This window comes from Lagopus muta, chromosome Z (assembly GCF_023343835.1).
Source record: "Lagopus muta isolate bLagMut1 chromosome Z, bLagMut1 primary, whole genome shotgun sequence".
Classification (NCBI taxonomy): domain Eukaryota; kingdom Metazoa; phylum Chordata; class Aves; order Galliformes; family Phasianidae; genus Lagopus; species Lagopus muta.
This window is the reverse complement of record NC_064472.1, coordinates 74,678,111-74,697,481: the sequence shown is the minus strand read 5'-3', so window position 1 is coordinate 74,697,481 and position 19,371 is coordinate 74,678,111. Positions and strand designations below refer to the sequence as shown.

Sequence of the window (19,371 nt, the reverse complement as noted above, 5' to 3'; positions counted from 1 at the left end):
GGACCGGTGCTCTTTAACATCTTTATTAATGACATCGATGAGGGAATTGAGTGCACCCTCAGCAAGTTTGCTGACGACACCAAGCTGAGTGGTGCGGTTGATACGGTGGAAGGAAGGGATGCCATTCAGAGGGACCTCGACAGGCTGGAGGGCTGGGCTCGGGTGAACCTGATGAGGTTCAACACGGCAAAGTGCAAGGTTTTGAATTTGGGCCGGAAGAACCCCAGGCACCTGTACAGGCTGGGAGGAGTGGTCCTTGAGAGCAGCTCGGCAGAGAAGGACCTGGGGGTCCTGATGGACGAGAGACTGAACATGAGCCAGCAGTGCGCTCTGGCAGCTCGAAAGGCAAATGGGATCCTGGGCTCCATCAGGAGAGGGGTGGCCAGCAGGGACAGGGAGGCGATTGTCCCTCTCTACTCGGCTCTTGTGAGGCCCCATCTGGAGTACTGTGTCCAGGTGTGGAGCCCTCAGTACAAGAAAGACATTGAGATTTTGGAAAGGGTCCAGAGGAGGGCGACTAAGATGATCAGGGGGCTGGAGCACCTCCCCTATGAGGACAGGCTGAGGGAGTTGGGCTTGTTCAGCCTGGAGAAGAGAAGGCTGCGGGGTGACCTCATTGCAGCCTATCAGTACCTGAAGGGAACCTACACCCAGGAGGGGAGTAAACTCTTCAAAAGGGCTGACAACAGCAGGACTAGGGGAAATGGTTTTAAGATGAAGGAGGGAAGATTTAGGTTAGATGTTAGGGGGAAGTTCTTTACTAGGAGAGTGGTTAGGCCCTGGAACGGGCTGCCCAGGGAGGTTGTGGATGCCCCGTCCTTGGACGTGTTTAAGGCCAGGTTGGACGGGGTCCTGGGCAACCTGATCTGAATGTGTATGTTTGGTGGCCCTGCTAGGAGGGGGGTTGGAACTACATGATCCTTGGGGTCCCTTCCAACCCGGGTGATTCTGTGATTCTGTGATTCTGTGTGATATCACTGACCGGCAGGGAAGCGCTGCTGCTCAGGCCCCCCTTAGAGCACACTGCTACCACGAGAACTGGACATACAGCAGTCAAGAATGCTGTGCTTACAGAAGTCATTACTGTATTCAGACGCCAAATAAATTCACAGGGGAAAAGGGAATGAACTGAATCTCACCATTTTTTTTTTTAAGAGATTTGGGGAGGACAGGGAAATCTCACATTTGTTTCTTGAGTTTGCCTTTCATTTAAGCAGGAAAAGCTTGCCTTTTTTCACTTCTTCAAGTAGAATTTATTCAATTTATTGATTTTTTAAGCAAGCACACTCAAGCACAAATTACAATTTCAGTTTTTCTTTCACAAGCTCTCCATTTTTCTCCGATGGTTTTCAAATCCAATCGTTCATCACCTTAAATCAACATTTGGGACCTTCTAGAAATACACCACGTTTGGGCAGTAGGCTCGCTGCTAAACAACATCCACAGTGAAACACACCTCCTTCCACATGGGGGCTGTGCTGCTCCAGGATAACATGTACTGCAAACAGCCTCTGCCACAAAGTCACCTCAGCCTGACGTGCAATAGGGTTGCAGTCAGAGCAGCACTGGCTTCTGCCCGACAGCAGGAGAGCAAGAGGAGCTCCAAGGCCCCTCTGCCAAGAGCGCAGTCGCTTGAGAGATGGTTTCAAGCTGGTCATGCTTCATCTGCCTTCTTTTATCCCAGCTGGAGGAATCGTAAACCACACGAGCACAAAGGTTTGCACTTCTGGAAAGCAGGCGGTGCAGGAGCGAGCTCCTCATGCTGCTGCAGAGGGGGGCCCTCAGGGTGGAGAGGACACAGTGCTGACCATAGCCAGGATGTGGCATCCATGCCATTTTGCCATCCCCAAACGTCCACAGGCTGGCTGCTTTTTGTGTAGAACCAGACGCGATGTAAAACTACTCTGGCCTCACTGGAAAGTTTGTCACACAGACTGGGACTAACCTGCTTCAAACAAAACACCTGGAGGGCTTTGAAATGTAAAATACTGTGCCTCTATGGACTACAGTCTCAAACAAAGCATTTTTGTGATAGGAGCAATAACAAGAGACTCGGGAAGGGAAAAGACAAGACATTAAAGGGCTTTAATGAGCAGCATTTTCCTGCCCAGAGTGCCCTTTTGCGGGATTCAGGGCTTGGTTTGAAGCCAGCAATCCAGTAGGCTGGGCAGCCAGCATCATAGGGATCCCTTCATCCCTGTGGGAATTCCCACAGCTTCCTGCCTTTCCTGCTCCAGGCTCCTCCTGGGAGATTCCCAGGCTACCCAGCCATTCCATCATGCCACACTGAGACCCCTCTGCTGCCTCATCAGGCTCAGCTGAGCCCAGAAAAGGAGCCCCCTGTGCTTGCACCAATCCCACCTGCCCTGAGGCAATTCCACAGCTCTGGCACTCAGCAGAGCCCGCAGAACATGACAAGCTGCCAACCAGCACACAGGACAAGCCTCAGACAAACATACTGTTGGTTTCAAAGTGCTGTATGTGGGAGGTCTTCACGTGCTGGGAAATTTAGTTCCATCGACCAAGCACTGTTTTAGTAACTGGATGTGTTGTCCTCCTTGCAGAGACACCTGGCTTTCATAGTTATTTGCACAGCTTGATAACTAGTTTCATTTTTCAAACACTTGCTTTATAAGCTCCCAGCATTTTTCAAGAATGTGAGACACTGCAGCCAGATACGGCTTCTTGACAAAAACATCAGCTCACTAGAAGGACTGCTAAATTTCTCCCAGTAGATTTGCACAGTGCAGATTACCATTAGATTGGTCATTCAAGTTGTCAAGTGCTCTTCAAAGGACAGGAGCACAGCTGCCATCACACAATGGTGCAGCATCCCCTTTGGCCCCAGTTAGTTAAAACCTCTGGGGTCATCACGGCTGTCATTTCATAGCTTTGTCATCTAAGAGAATGAAGCGGGGAGGGAAGGGAAGGGAAGGGAAGGGAAGGGAAGGGAAGGGAAGGGAAGGGAAGGGAAGGGAAGGGAAGGGAAGGGAAGGGAAGGGAAGGGAAGGGAAGGGAAGGGAAGGGAAGGGAAGGGAAGGGAAGGGAAGGGAAGGGAAGGGAAGGGAAGGGAAGGGAAGGGAAGGGAAGGGAAGGGAAGGGAAGGGAAGGGAAGGGAAGGGAAGGGAAGGGAAGGGAAGGAGCAGACAGAGGCATTTCTTCAAGGAGAAATGAGCGCACGTTTCCATGAATCAGCAGGACAGGAACATGACGAACACGGTTAAATCCATCAAGGCTGGGTGTGCATTAGAGCACATGCTGACGCAAGCAGCCCCTCTGCATGCAGACACAGACTAAACTGCAAGAAGGGGACAGAACAGGATGGGAGCAGCTTCCCGCACAGCCTGCTCATCCTCCCTAGAAAGCACAGTCCAACACAGCCCCCACTGTCTGGGTGCCACTTCCCACTTCAGCCAGAGGTGACATCCTGGCTCCCAGGCTCTTCCTCCACACTGCAGTATGTGGGGCTGTGTCTGCTCCCTGTGCATCCAGTCAAAAATAGCCACGGATTAGCAGTCAGCCATGTGGGGACAGCACTGCCCCACACACACCTCCAGGCCAGGCTGCTGTCGGCTCCACGGCAGCGGGGCAGGAGCCAAGAGGGATGCTGTCACCGCACCACAGAAGGCAGTGGCCACAAAGACCACCTTAAGGAATACAAGTCAAAAGCTGCAGCTTTTCACCTGCTGGCACCAGTCTGGAAGCTTATTGTGGAAAAGGTAACTGGGACCACAACAGGCAGGTTCAGGGAACCCCTTTCTGAGGGTGGCTGAAGTAGCTCTCCCCTGCAGCTTGGGTGAGGGGAAGGTACTCAGAGGATGGCTGTAAGAAGCACTGCATATACAGATGCTTTCCCCTATCCACTGCCAAAGCTTAAGCCTCAGGGGGCTTCCTCAGCTAGGGGAACTGCCTCTGAATAAGCACAGTTCACTGCACAGCTCTTCTCCATACACCAGTCCCGTTTTGAACCCCTTAATTCTTCAGGCTCATCAGCATCCTGAGCTGTGAGCTCCATATCTGAGCTGTGAAAGTGTTGGCTTCTGCCTGCCACCACCCTGCTCCTCCCCATCATGTCCCCTTCACCACTCGCAATTAAGAATTACTTGCCAGACCTCTTCCCCACCCTATTTACTTTTTCACCTGTCTGGCTTATTTGCCTTTTTCACCCAGATTGGTCGATGCCTACGCTACAAAGTCTTCCCTCCTATGATAGCCATCTCACATTTTCACAGTGTACTTTAATTATCCTTTTCTAGTTACCTTTTCTAGTTCTACTTTGCTTCTGACTTCTGTGAACAACATTTCATAGCCGGGAGGAGTATGTAAGCAGGTGTTAAGAAGGGAAGAATTGTCAAAGATGGGCTGAGCTGAGAAGTAGTGAGAATACAGAAGAACTGACAGTAAACAATACAAGCATCTTCAGCTCATTTTACCAATGCTTTGAGAGCTGGGTCCCACACCATGTCCTGCACTCACCAGCTGCCTGCTCAGATGCAGCTCTGTGACGGAAATGAGCTCTTCAGCCTCAACAGATTGTGGTCGAGGGGGCAGAAGTGACTCAGACAAGAAAAACAGGGCAGTGGTTCATCATAGGACTGTCTCTGAACAGCACCAATGGTGAATGCACTGAATAAACAAAGTCTAGAAGGACCAGGAACGGTACTACGTTCCTAAAGTGCACTCAGATCACTTTCATCCTTAGCAAATATATATTGAAAAAGTGGTGTTGCAATAATACCATCAATTAACTTTTAATTAAAGGCTGAACTTCTGCCTTTCATCTCTTCTGGTCTGATTCCAGAGAGCTCATAACCTCATCCCGAAGGTAATCCACAATAATGCGTGCCGACTTCTTCTAAAGCATAAATGTCAGATGTCCAGCTCATCAAATCTCTAAGTCATCAAAACCCACAAACACGGGATTTGTTTCTGAAAGGGAAGTTTTTCTAGCATCAGTGCTTGAAGCTCAAGAGCTTCATTATCTCATAAGTGTAGCTGCATTCCTTTGCGAAGGAGAAAGCAGTTACAACAAAACATCATCCACTCCTTTGGTGACAGCTGAAGCCATGCTACTAAAGCACTGCTCAGGTTTTGCCCTCTGTATCTACTAACTGCTTTTTGATTTGCCATTCCTCCTAGGAGACAAACATTTGAGCACCACAGTTCCTGCTGATTACACAAGGCAACAGAGATACTAGTGAAGGAAGGCGTTGGAAACCTGCAAGCAGCTACGTAAGATGCGTTAGGTCACCTGCCAGGGAACCTGGAGCCCTATCCATGCTTTCTTCAGCTCAGCAAACAGCACTTATGGAATATCCTCTGCAAGATCCACCTCCCTGCAATGCCAGCTCTCTTCCAGCCTTCACGAAAGCCAGCCTGCCTCGACGGAGCTCACCTGGTGGATGGGAATGACGAGGAAGGCCCCTCCGCCTGCACACTCTGTCACCACCGCGATGAAGTGAGGGTTCACAGTGCAGAAGTGGTTGTCATGGACGCTGTGGGTGATGGGCACGCAGTCATAGCATTTGTCCTTGCTGGCAGCCTTGCCGTACACGTGGCGGAACTTGGAGCTGCGGTACTGTGGGTGCCACGACATCTGTGGGGAGGAACACAGAGCAGCACAACGTGAGGGCAGGCCCCATAGCATGGCCTATGGGTACATCCGGCTACATTTCCCTCTTTTGTCTCTGCCGGCAAGAGGGGAGCTCGAGAGAGAAGCATTTCTCCCTCCCAGCCCCACCAGCCGGTCCCAGGCGAGGCTCAGGGCACAGGACTCCAGGTAGCACAGCGCTCGGGAAGCACGGAAGTTAAAACATCCTGGATGAGGGGAGTGAATGAGCCAGCCTGGATGCATATTTCATTTAGCACTTTGGTGGCTTAAGACTGAAAAAAAGTCAACATTTTGCTTGCATAAAAGGAAAAATTAGATTTCACAGAGGGGTGGCAGGCACCGGTTGGTTCATTTTCCCACTGACAAAGACAGTGTGTCTGGCTTTAGCTGCGCTGCTGCCCTTCACCAGACAGCATTTTAAACAGTATTAAAATTGAAGCATGCCAAACAGAAGAACTGCCTTCCCACAGAGCGCAGTGTGGCTTTACGGAACAGACAAAACTGATTTAACACAGGAAGCTACCAGTGCAGTACAGAAAGAGCAACCCTGGCTACTAACTCCTCTCTCCAGAAGAGCCAGACAGTAAGAGGCACCTGGAGGGAATGGAAAGGAAAAGGAAAACAAATGCAGACCAGGCAAACAAGTTGTAGGTGTAAGAGTTCCACACAAGCAACTGCAAGTATGGGCAAAGGCAAAGGGACAGGATTTTGCACCTCATTTGATGTGCACTGGCACAGTTTAATTGTGATGCTGAAGCAGTGATGCTGCAGTTTGATGGGAGTCCCAGCCAAGCAGCTTTTGAGTTACAGCAACAGATACCACTCACTCACATGGGTAAGCCCTGGCAGCAAAGCATGCACTCAGCATAAGGAAGCAAGATGCGTCATCAGCATTTGACAAGAAGGGTTCCAAGAAACCATGGTTTGAAGTGTCCTTCCATCCAGCATGATATTGCAAACTGGCACTCATTTCCCTCACAGAGAAGCTGTTAAATGTCAGAAACCTGTCTTGCTTGACCCTGAGCAGACAAACTGGGGCTGTAGAAGCACCCATCAACACAAAGGTCCAGAGAACATGCATCCCACATACACACCAACATCTGCTCTGCGAGTTGCACCGGGTCTCCTGTGCCATCCCAGTTTCTGCCCTCCTCTTATCCACCAGCACAACTCAGAGCCAGCCCCATCCTCAACAAATATCATAAAACCCATAAAAAGTCGGGCCTGGAAGATCAAAGTTGGCTCCTACAGTCCCTTCTGTTCCTCACTTTCAACACAGAATGTTGTACCTTTACTACACCTGCATCAGCCCATATTTTTAGCTGATTAAATTTCTTGTGCAGAAAACACTAGGTGCAGCTGATAACTGTGCGGGCCACCTTCCCCAAACAAACCAAAGGAATGCTAACTACTTGATAAAGAAATCACCAATTCTGGGAAACTGGCCTTGGAGGAAGGGATGTTACAGGCAAAAGGACTGAGGTGCAGTGGGCTGGCCCCTGTACAGCCCCAGGACAGCAGTGTTCTCAAACAATTTCATGTTTGTTACAGGCAGGAGTTTGACTTTATCTTTGCTGGAGGAAGAAAAAAAAAATCACCATGTTGTCTGGATGCAGCAAGTCCTTACAGCAGGAAAATTAGCTTTCCAAAGGGAAGTCGATTAGCATGCTCCAGGGAACTTCCAGCTGAACTGCTCCTGAGCTGGGAGGGGTTTTGTGAACAGGAGATGCTGCACTTCTCAGCAGCAGCAATCTCAACTGAGAAATGAGTCACCAAGAGCAGGGGAGAGTTCACTGTTAGAACATTGTCATTCCTATGGGAAGAAGGAATGCACAGCAAGATACTGATGTCCTATAAAGCCTACCTGCAAGATTCTCACTACAAACAAGGAAAAAAGGAAACAAGGAAGTAAAAGCTCAAGTTCAGCCTCTGCTTAAGAAACACGGAAAAATAGCCCTTTGCTATTCCAGTTTATAGATGGAAGATTTGGCTGCCACTGAAATGGATTCCGCAGCACCTACAGTTTTCCCAAGGCACAGAAGAACAAGGTATGCCTGGGAATAACAGAAAACTGGCAAAGACAGTCCTAGTGGAACTGTGATCCTCACAGCACCATTGCAGCAACAACAGATAGCATTAGGAGATAGACATGGGGTGAACGACAGGAAAACCTTGTCTGGGAGGACTGTAGGGGAGTGCTCTGCAGCAGGTCACTCAGGTAGTGATGGGGGTCTCCATCCTTGGAAATCCTGTCACAGCTTGGCTATAAAAGGCCCTGACCTGCTATAATGTGGGTCACCGTCTTGAACAAGAGGCTGGACCAGAGAAAACTGAGGGCCATTAAACCATAGTCAATCCCTACAGCTTGCAACAGAGATCTTTAGAGGGTCCTCTCTATGAGCAGTCCTAGGATTGAGAGAAGAGACAAAATAAGGATAAAATTATGATGCTCAAGTGAAAATCAGGCAAACAGACAAAAACGAAATGCAGAAAGTGCGAGCGTGCTGCAAAGAGCCTCTCTAAGAATGGGAGAGTACCTGAGAAACATGTTGGTATCCAGGCACACAAACCTCTGCCTGTGGATCTGTCAGAGAATTCCAGAGTTTCAGGATTACCCATCAGGCCCCACATGATGAAGTGGGCAGAAATGGGCCAAGATCCAAGAGGTTCTGCCCAAGAGGGAGTTATGTGGGGTAGGGATACCAAAAATAAACAGCCAGAGTTGAAGAGAACATGGTGGAAATTCTGCTTTGCCGCCTTGAGATTATTCTGGGGCAAAGAGGCTGTAAAATTAGTCTTCGACTAACAAGTCACAAGTGATGCAATGGGTTCTCGTGTACCAGAACAGCCTGCTCATGATGTGAACATGAAGTAAAGTCTCATGTACAGAAACTGTCCCAAATCCTTGCAAAGTCTAAGACTGCATCCCAGCCCCTGACACAAACTGTCTCACAGTGGACAAGGCGTAGTTCCCCAGCAGGAAATGATCTTGCAGCTGGCTCTAATGAGATCAGCACGGCTACTAATAGCTGTCAGATCTCAGCTATTAAGACAGTGCAACCTATGGAGCCTACAGGAGGATCCTTGCAGAGAAATCAGGTTCAGCACTCCTAGAAGTTCTCTATTGGAGCTCTCAACAACACTCAGTGCCATGTATGTGTAAATGACAGCCCAACACCAGTGCACAGGTGAGCAGTAGCCCAGATGCAGAAACTGGGAAAAGCTGGGCTGGGCAGAGCACTGCAATGTGGGGCCATCTATACAGGAGCTGAAGATCTCAAGCATCTGCTCTGGAAGAGCAGCTACACATTATCAGCTCCACTCATGCACCACACAGATAACTGGTCTCTCCTCCTTTGTTCTCCACCCAGCCAGTCAAAACAACTTTCTCACAGAACAGAAGCAGCTTCCTGGCCAGGAAGGCAGCCAGGACTATTTCCCAACACTGGGAGACGGTTGAAAAGCCCACCTCGACTCCTCTGCTATCTTGGGTGAGTCCTGCAGCAGAGCAGCCCCCACCTTCTCCACGAAGACCTTTGAGCTCCCAGGTGACCCTCATGCACCTCAGTAAACCTCACATGAGACCACTCCACCCAAGCCGTGTCGTGCTGACACATTTCCGTGCTGTTCACAGCCTTCCATGCCTCACCCTGCCAGCACTCAGGCGCAAGGAAGCAGGTCCTCTCACCTCACAGAGCTGGGAGTCCCATGGTGCCATCAGAGCTGACTCAATGGCCACCAAGAGCTGCAAAAACCTTCCTATAACGTGGCTGGCTCCAGGGCTTCTGAATACAAGGAAGGCATGGAGCTACTGCAGAAAGTCCAGTCAAAGGCCACACAAATTACAAAGGAGCTGGAGCACTTCTCCTTGGAGAAAAGGCTGAGAGGGCTGCAGCAGCCTGGAGAAGAGATGGTTCAGGGGGAATCTCATCAGTCTCAGTATATCTGAAAGCAAAATGCAGAGAAGATGGGGCCAGGCTGTTTTTAGTGCCCAGCGCCAGGTCAACAGGCAATGGGCAAAAGCTGTTCACAAGAGGTTCCCTCTGAGTATCGGGAAACACTGATACCCGTGCAGGTGACAGAGGACTGGCACAGGATCCCCAAGAGAGTTTGCAGAGATGCTTAGAACCCGCCTGGTCACGGTCCCGGGCAGCCTGCTTATCCTGCTTTGATCAGGGGGATTGGAGCAGATGATCTCAACAGTTCTCTTCCAAGCTCATCTGTTCTGTGATTTTGGGACTTCTGTGCACGTTGTGCTGAAAACGCCACTGGCAACATACGAGGGCACGTGCTCCTGTGTGAGGACTTTCAGCCTCATAAACCTGATATCTGTCATGCAGACCTGCTGGAGGAGACTGCTCCTCCAGCAGGGAGTGGCAACAATACGTTCCTTCCCCATTTCGTGTGAACTGTAGTTTGCAGAGGCAGTCATTTTCAAAACTGTGTCAAGGTAGCAAACAGCAACTAGTAAAAGGGATGCTGGGGAGAAAATGGAGAAAGATACACCAACGTTTTGTCAACAGGACAGGTCTTTTTTTTTTCTATTGCAAAAATTTGCGCCTCTCCCTTCAAAAACAAAACTGTATATGTGTGCATTTTAAAGAGAGAATTAAATGTTGGTTTTTTTTCTTTTTTTCTTTTTCCACAGTCACATAAGAGTGTATTTCCCCCAGAATGTTTTGGACAATTAATGGTGTTAGATTTTTTCCAGCACTAGAGAGCTGGCCTCAGTTCCTTGAGTCCTTGCTTTTACACAGCCACATCTGATCAGGGTGAGACGGCAAGGTCAAAGCCCAGCATCTGGAAAATCCTGAGTGTGCAGTGCTGGGTAGAGACTGAGGCCCCAGCTGGAGGACCCTCAGCTCACCTCTGCTTGTGGGGCAGGAAGAAGTCAGGCTGACCTTGTCAGCTCTATGCAGAGCCCTTCACAGGGGAAGGGCTGACTGCTCTGCAACAAGCTGGTTAACTGTTCTGCTTGGAAGTTAGGAGCTGATGGCTTTGTCTCCATCAAAAGCTGAGGACAATGGCACGGACACTTTGAGGGAGGTACTGGGAGCAGCAAACCCACGATGTGACAAAACCACCAACTGTCCTGTTCTAAGAAGAAACCTCAACTCCAGAGAAGAGCAAGGTCTCTCTCATTTCCTTAATGGAGGAGGGGTCTCATCGTCATGACTTAAGTTTAGAAGAATTCTGTAAATCTACTTTTGTGTCCGGTTTCCTCCTTGACTGCAAGACCTCTCAAGTCCCTTCTGTGTCACACTGCCCACAGGTAGCAGCATATCCCAAGAAGCATCCGAGTTCTCCCATCTGAGACAGAAGATCCCCACACACTTGGGGCTCAGTCTAGAGCAACAGCCTCAGGACAGCAGCTGATGCTGAATGGATGAAAGGACAAAAAAAAGAGTGGTGAAGGGACCATTAGTCCCATGCAGCATAGGACAGAGCCCTCCACATCCTGGAGACAGGAGGAAGGCAACGCAGCCTTTGCAGTCCAAGAATCACTCTCCCTCCCTCCCTGCTGACCTGCCTAACCTAAATCCCAGTGTCACTAACCGGGATGGAGGGAGGCAGTGCAGGCTGTACCAGTGTGCGTACACGTCTAACCACGTGGCTGATGCAAAGAATGTGTAGCATCATTCTCTTCTCACTGAGCTTTCACAGAGACTTGGGAGCTTGTATGTGTCACTCCTCCCTCTTCCATTTAGGGAGGTTTTTATCTGAAAACCTTTTTATTCCTGGAAGATGGTGGAATAGGATACAAAAATGTCTGCAAGCTTTCCCAAGGTCTCAACTCACCACTGACTGCAGCAGTCAGTCAAAGCAAGCTCTTCAGGCTGAAAAATATTTTCTAGGTAGAGTTTGCCCATTGAGCTGTGCAGTCCCACTACTAAGAACACTCTCATCTCATTAAAGAAATGCTGTACTTCACATGAAACACAGTAAAACACGTCTGTTTACCTCATGGTTCCTTACTGCTGGCATAAACAGAGGAAGCAGCTCCTGTGTCTCCACATGGAGGTTAATGCAACTGAAGGAGACACAGCAAGGACATACAGTTAGTTATAAAAGACTCCCTGAAGTCCCTCACAATAGGCATTCCTGGATTCCTGAGGTGAAAGGAGAAGGACACAGAATGGGCTACCTTGAGATAAAGATCTGATTGTGTGAAGAACCTGAACTGCAAAGCAAAGGAGCTCTCATGCAAGTGTAAAAAGACCTGTATCTATTATCCAAGCTCCAAGATGCAGAAGGAGGCAGAGAAAAAGAGGTCATAGTTGCAAGTCCTTGCATCTCCTAATAGCTGAGGGGAAGGGGAGAGTGACTGTGAAAGCTTTCTCTGCTTCAACCTTTTGCAAGCACTGGGGATTGGGACAAGAGGCCCAGCATAATGGAGACCCAAGGCACGCAGAGAAATACCTGCAAAGTGCAGCACATTTTTTCACAGTAGTGAAAAAATAGGTCTGAACCTAGCTCTGTTTCTGGGTATGCATAAGTAGAGTCACAGGTGCAGAGAGCACAGTCAGCAATGGCTCTCAAAATCTGCTGGTTCTGTTAAAGATGCAGTCATACAGACCTTGCCTCTCATGGGTCTGATATTTTAAGAGAAACTAACTAAGCAGAAGCAATTCTGAGCAGTGGCCAGAATGAGTGACACTCCTTTTCCAATGAAAAAGTTGCTCAGAAAACCACGGGGCTGCTTCAGACACATCCTCCTTGGCTCTTCTGTGTTTGCCAGGAATAAATGTGGAAAGACTTACATGACATCCACAAAAATGATGGTTAAAGATGCAGAGTGTATGTCTGCCATCTGCCCTCAAAAATACAATTCTGCAACACTGAAGGGACACTGCTGTGCTTTAGCTCTGACTCCTTTACGAGGCTCACCTGTGAAATCTCACAGGTGGGACAAATGGAGCACAAATGGATGGTGTTCACATCACAGCAGGATGCAGAGGGAACTGAGTCCCATTGGCAGTGCTGAGATCCCCTCAGCTCACCCAGGCACCATGCAGGAGGTGCAGCTGTGCCACCAACCAGCCTGCAGTGCAGGGGGCAGGAGCTGCAAACCAGACCTCGCTTCCTTCATTGTGAGTTAGTGTACGCATCTCCAGCAGGGCTGTGAGCACCACTGAGGGCTGTGCTCCACTGAGTTCAGGCAGGAGTTCAGACTACGAAAAGGCCAGATGTGAGATGGGTCTGTAACCTGAGCAGGATGTTCAGGGGCAGGAAATCCTGCTTAGCATGCCCAGCTCCTGCATGACACACTGCAGGCGTGCCAGCCTCCTCTCTTTCCCAGTCTCAAGGGAGCAGCAAGCTCCAAAGCATATGCCATCTGCTGCCCTGCAACTCTATCATGTCACACACACAACATGTAACACCAGATCCCGCAGGAGAGGGGAGATGACTCCATGTGAGCCAGGACCTCCATTAACTCATGTGCTGGCTGCCAGGCATGACCTTCATTTTTCATCTCCCAAGTGCACGCAGCAGAACTGTTAGCTTCCAGGACCCACAGCTTCATTGTGAGGATAAGGGGTGAAGCTGCAATAATAGACTTAAAACACAGAAGTCCTCAGGGAGGGTTCAAACCACTTGCTTTCAAAGTCTAGGGGAGACAGTCAAGGAGCTTGTGCCTTAGCTGTATCACAGCCTCCAGTTAGGGAGCAATACAACTCTCAGTTGCAGAAGAGGGAAAGTTATCAATCTCCACCAGAGGCGTTTACCAAGCAGCACTGATTACAGCCTAGCAATGACCACAGAGCTACAACTGATCCTGGTCTGGGCAGGAAGACAGACTAACAGAGCAGGAACAGAGAAGAAATATTGTAGTTTCATGTGCAGCAGGCCTCTGTGAGGCAGCGCTTCATCTGCCCACAGGACCCACGCTGTTCCTTTGGCAGGACACCTGCCATCTTCTTTTTATGTTGTTTACAACTGAAATACTAACAGCCATATGAAGAGTTGCAATTCTTAACATCCAAGGCAAAACTCTGATATTGCGAACACAGAGCAATGTGCTTCATCACAGCACCATGCTGCAAGCCAAGCTGATTAGCAGCAGCCATTACAGCTGCCAGTGACAGGACCGAATGGCTGCTGTGAAACATAGCTCAGAGCTCAGAGCCATCAGAGGTGGTACAGTAGGAGATGAACGCCAGAAGTCTGAGTTTGTTTGGCTGATGTAGAGTTTATGAGTTTAAGCCTGCTGCTGTGTCCCCATGAAAGCAAGCAGGCTCTATTTCCCTTAGATTAGCTTAGAAAGCTGCATGGAACTGCAAAACGGGCATGCAGAGGGAAGGCACAACCTGGGTGCAGAGCTGAACGTGGGAGAAATGGGTCTGACGGGATCAGACCATCAGAAGCAGAGATTACAAAATATTGTGGAAAAGGAAGGAAGGAAGGAGATGGAGGCACAAAGCCCTCAAAACGATGCCATCCAGAGAACTCGCAGCAGATGCACAAACAAGTCCACAGGGCAGAAGAAACATCTCATTTTGCTTGGACCACCTGGGCCTCCATCAGTGTAGATTCTGGGAGGCCCCTGGGCATGGAAAGCTTTTCAAGCTAGGCAGGCTAAGACCACCTGTGAGCTGAGGCCAGCTGGTTGCAACATAACTGGCCCAGCATTTTTCTCAGGGAAGTCTGGCCCCAAGCTGCCCCAAAACAGCCTGAAGCCAACGGGCACAGAAAACGTTCCAGAGCAGCTTGGCACAGAAATTCCCTGAGGGTGCAATCCAGGGCCTCCAGGCATAAAAAGGCATTTCCTGAATGGGGTGAGACACACAGCTGGTGAAGGGTGTTGCTGCTGATAACCAGATGCTATCTCCAGGGTGCCTGCCCTGGCACTGTGTCACTGCCAGAAGAAGGCATGCAGACTTTGTTTTACTGCTGTTGTCAAAACCACATTGGCTCTCTGAGCTCTCCTCACACAGAATGCCCACTTCATCCTGTTCTTCACTACCTGTGGAGCGATAAGGAGTCCCTCACAGCACCATGTTGCAATCCTGGTGCTGAAGCAGGGCACGTGAAGGCTGCATGAACTGCAGAAGCAGCACTCAATTCAGCCTGTGCTGACTTTGAAGGCTGAATCACAGCTTGTGAGGTCTAACAGAATGCCGTGCAGTCCCACCCACTTTCAGGTAAGCAAAGGGAGACCTGTCTTCTCATTGCTGCCACTGATCTCAGGGCTGATCTCAGAGCTCCAGGAGAGCAGTCTGACACAACACCACCACATAAACAAGACTCTCCCCATCCAAACACAAGCAGAAATGCTTGCACTCCTCAGCACACCTCACCACCGGGCTGAGAGCTTTCCAGCTCATCACGCACAATACAGATGGTACGACCCCCGTGTCAAACAACTGTTTTCTTTTTTCTCGGGCTGAAGGGCACAAATACCCACCACTGACATCTAAGATAAAGATTGTCTTTCCTCTGCTCTCTGCAGTTTCATCTCAACAAGCCTTCCCTTCCCACGAGAGCTGTGCTAAGCATGGCCTGTGCTGCAGCCCAGCAGAGCTGCCCTGGCAGCAGCAGAGCACGCCTGAAATTCTGCCAGTGCCCGGAGACCTCACTGCTCAGCAGCCCTTGGGAAAGCTGTGCTGTGAGTCTTCCACAACGCTTTTAGGTGCTGTTTCCTTTTGTTCCTAGGCAGGTTTCCAAGCTCTGCCTTTCCCTCATCATCCACCCTGAAAAGCACCGTGTCCAGGTAATCCAGCCTGACAATTTGGACACTCTTTCCCCTGCCCTCCCCCCATCAAGGAATCTACCGTCCTGAATGATTTTTCTGAGGTCCTAATCTGAGCGTTAGCAATAGTTTGAAAAGCAGAAAAACAACAGAAAAAAATTAATCTACCCTTTGTTCCTTATCACGCAAGCAGGGTCAAAAAGAGACAAAATAGGAACAAATAAAGGAATGCAACTGCTGATAAGGGGAGATTTTGAAAGCTACCATGAATATTTCAATGCGCAGTGCTATGAAAACTTTCTCCTTTCCTCTTGCGAATGCTAAGCTTATATTGTACAGGTTATATATTGCATCTTTCAACCTCGTCATTTTTAGGAATGTTTCCGTAGCCAAAAAATAAACCTTAGGGTGACTGTGCTGGCCTCTTGAGAACACTGATCAGAAATATCCAGGGAGAGTGCCACGAGAGAACCAGGCTTCCAACTGCATGCAAACAAACAGACTGAAGTGTAATTAGGATTGATGGCTAAAAGACAGTATTTGTCTACTTTTCAGCCCTGATTCAGCCATGCACAGAACAAAACTCTTGCATGCATTCAGCTGAAGGTAATAAAACCAAACAAAGCAAGAGTCACCAGCCTTCCCAAAATCTGCTTAGGTCCATGGTCTTCCCTCTCTGCTTTCTTTTTACTGCCTTCAGCTCAGTTTCACTCTGCTTATCCTTCTCCTGCCAAATCCTCTCTCTTCACTATCCTGTCATCTCCACATTTACCTCTCCCCATCCAAAAAATGAACTATGTAACCTGCTGCCAAAAGATCAGAGGAGTCACCTTGGGAGACTTAAAAAAAGCTCCCCCAGCTCTGCTAAGGCTAGTGAGCTAATGGCAGTTTGTTAACACACAGGGACAGATGACAAGAGCAGGACATACGTGAAATCAGCTTCACCTGCCCCACACCACATATCACACTGAATGTGGGACACAGGAGGGACACAACCAGTCCAAATGTGCCAGGGCTTGTGGGAAGGAATCGGTTAAATACATAACTTTGAACGCAGTCATTAATGCATCACGGAATACTGCTGGTTTTCCGCCTGGCAGCCAGCTACATGCGCTGTAAATTTCATGACGTGACTCCGTACCAAGCGGGCCGTACAGAGCAGCCCCATAGGAGTACTCACCATCCTCCCTCCACAGGTCCCCCAATAGGTTTACACTGAAGCCAGATGTCTGCTTCCTGCTCCCATGTGGTCCTTGCTCAGGCACACGGTTTGCGTCTCAGAGACCCCACGTGGAGGGGTGCTGCCCCCTGCTCAGAGCTGCCCCGCAGCTGCCAGGGCACCGGAGGGACTGAGGGCTGCCTGCTGCTGGGCTCCCCACTGTCACGGCGCTGTCAGGGCACAGCCAGGTACAGCCCTGCAGGTGTCGGGTCAGCAGGCACAGCGTTCCTTACGCCACCCACAGAAAACATCTCTCCCCAGGCTGCTGCACTCCAGGGAGACTCAGAAGTGCTTGCAGGAGATGTAACCAAAGTAGTAGTAAGAGTAACCAAACAAGCTGACCAAGTTTCAGTTCCACACAGTTAGGCTGGGATCATTACAGCAACAGCAAGAAAAGCACTCTACAAATATCAGGTCGTTATATTTACTCTGAATAACATTACCAATGCTTCTCCCACAGAGCAAAGATCTCTCTGCAGCACACGTGTTCCAGCAGACCCTGCCCCTGCCCCAAGTGACAGACTGGACAAAAAGTGCGTAGAGGAACTTTCTGGTGGCTTTACAACTTCCAACCTCACAGTCTCCACATTTCACACCTCTTTTTCTAGCCCTGAGCAGAGAAATGGCTGTTGGCTGCAACCCCTGGCAGGAGTGCAGCAATGACTAAACAAGCAAGCAGCAAGAAAGGTGTCTGCTTGTGCTAGTTTGGAATGCTAACGTCTAGGTACAGCACTGGGTTTCAGTTTTCAGTCCTTTGTGTCCTTCTTTGCCACCAGCTTTCAAGACAATAAAAAGCTCTCCAGTGGAAAAGAAAGTGGGAAAACATGTCCCTGTTGTTAAACCAAACACTAGGAGAACAGTTTTCTGTCAGTAAGACACACTCATCCCTGAAGGGATTTGGAAGACAGGACAGCATCCCTCATGTGAGCACAGATCAGGCTCAGGCACGAGCAGTCAGCCTCCTGGAGCACGAGCTGCTCCACCACCATTCTTCCCACCCTGGGCAACCTTTGCTCTCAGGTGATCTCACCAGAGCAGTCAGCTCTTCACAGCTCACCACGATCCCTCCTCTCTTCCCTTTAGTGAGCAGCAGCAACAGGGACAGAATTGCCACAAACATTAACGAACAGCTCCTAGCAAAACTGTCCACAGCAACAGCGTGGCTGTAGCTTTCTCCAGCACTGCCTTGCTGAGGAAAGGACAGGGGCTCTCCTGGAGCCCTGCACCACCTGCTTCAGAGCGACCCCCCTATGCACCTGAGACCTTCAGTCTTCTGCTTACTGTTCTTCATGCATGGCCTGAGAACAGGCAGAGCAGGGAGTTCTTCCAGAACCACTCCCCTCCAGTCCCCAGAGACGTGTGCCAGCAGCCCAGGGAAAGCCTGCTGTGTTGTGTGTAAGTCACTTAATGAAAGGGTCACTAATGATGCAGACCTGCTCATATATACCACACTGTGCGGCAAGCCCTGGTCTGTGGGCTGCAAGAAAACTGGAGGGAACCCCTAAAAATACCAAAGAAGCTTTTGTGCTGTCAGACTGTTGCAAGAGCAGACAGAGGCTTTGTGAAAGCACTCCTTCGCTCCACTGATTTGGACCGTTCTCATCTCGTCCCATTAGCAGCTGTTGCTTCCCCAGGATAAAGGTCTCTGTCATAAATGAATGCTCCTCTCTCCTGTCCTCTCATGCCCAGGGGCCCTTCATTTATAATAAGCTCTTTCCAAGAAATTGTAGTTATTAAATCAAAGCAAAGTCTTCATACAGCCACCAGACGCTGTGCTCACAGGGTCACATTATCCCTTCTCATTTTAAGCGCTCCCTATCTTCAGGTGTGAAAGGATCTGGCTGAAACTATGTGACATGTGCTGCTGTCAGTATGGAAGATGTATTGCTAAGAACTGACTACAAGTTTAACACAACAGCAACAGCAGCCAGGGGCACTACATGAGTACCTCTGAATCTTCCATCCCTCTGGAAGCAACGAGACTGCTCTCTGATGCAGCAGGAATGTGCAGGTCACCAGCATTTCAACTCCCCTCTTAAAGCCAGTGTAAATGTTTTCTGTTGTCCAGAGGAGGCAGAAAGTCCAAACATTAACTGCAACTCTGTTTATGCTCAGAAAGGAGATCTAAGTACGAATGACAAGGCTTGCTGACCAGGAGCAAGAAACCCAGTAGGTAAAACAGTTGCAGGTGGCACGGAAAGAACACAGTGCTGGATGCAATGGAAACTGAAGTTGAAGCACAATCAAGAAGATATAGGGGGGGCTAGTAAATTTAGGCAGATTTGATGTACAAAAAGCCAACAAAAGAGGTAAGGAGCAATTTCTAGATGGCACAAGAACTACTGAATTCTTTCTCCAGTACAACTGAAGCAGGATTTTCAAAGGCCACTTTCTCCGACCTCAAGAATGGTTTGCCAGAAAATGCAAGAGAACAGCACTGATGTGCATTACATTACAAACAAGAACGTCCTCACAAATGTCAGCCACTAAAAGGACACACACAAGAACTGGAAACAGTAACCGGGGAGAAATATCGTGACAGTGTCCAAGCACACGGCTTGGAGAGTCACAAGCCCAAGTGAAGTTGAATCTGGTGAGGGATGTGAAGGCAACAAGAAAGGTTTCAACAGGTACCATCCATCAGAAGGACAACTGTGGAAAATGTGCGCCTGCTGAGGAATGGCAATGAGAACAAACACCAAAGAAGGCTGAGGTATCAAACACAATCATCTCAAACTGTGCTGGTAAAACTAATCTTCAGCAATCCCAAGGCCCCCGAGACTGGTGAGTATATCTGGAACAAGGAAGGTTTGCCCTCATTGGACTAAGATTGGGATGGAGAACAATTAG

The 19,371-nt window shown here is 49.3% G+C and overlaps 1 protein-coding gene across 4 annotated transcripts in view; it reads right to left on the bottom strand.

Moving 5' to 3' along the window:
- CORO2A (coronin 2A) overlaps positions 1-19,371 on the bottom strand; it is a 48,494-nt gene that overhangs the window by 13,829 nt on the left and 15,294 nt on the right. For 2 of the 4 annotated variants that reach the window (XM_048930603.1, XM_048930606.1), the window contains exons 1-2: positions 16,483-16,896; positions 5,396-5,596 (exon numbers count right to left, since the gene is read on the bottom strand). In XM_048930603.1, coding sequence (XP_048786560.1) covers positions 5,396-5,596; positions 16,483-16,485 — 204 coding nt within the window. In that variant the 5' untranslated portion in view covers positions 16,486-16,896. Of the gene's footprint in view, positions 1-5,395; positions 5,597-16,482; positions 16,897-19,371 lie in introns of those variants that run through there. The other 2 variants (XM_048930605.1, XM_048930604.1) reach the window with 1 other exon arrangement.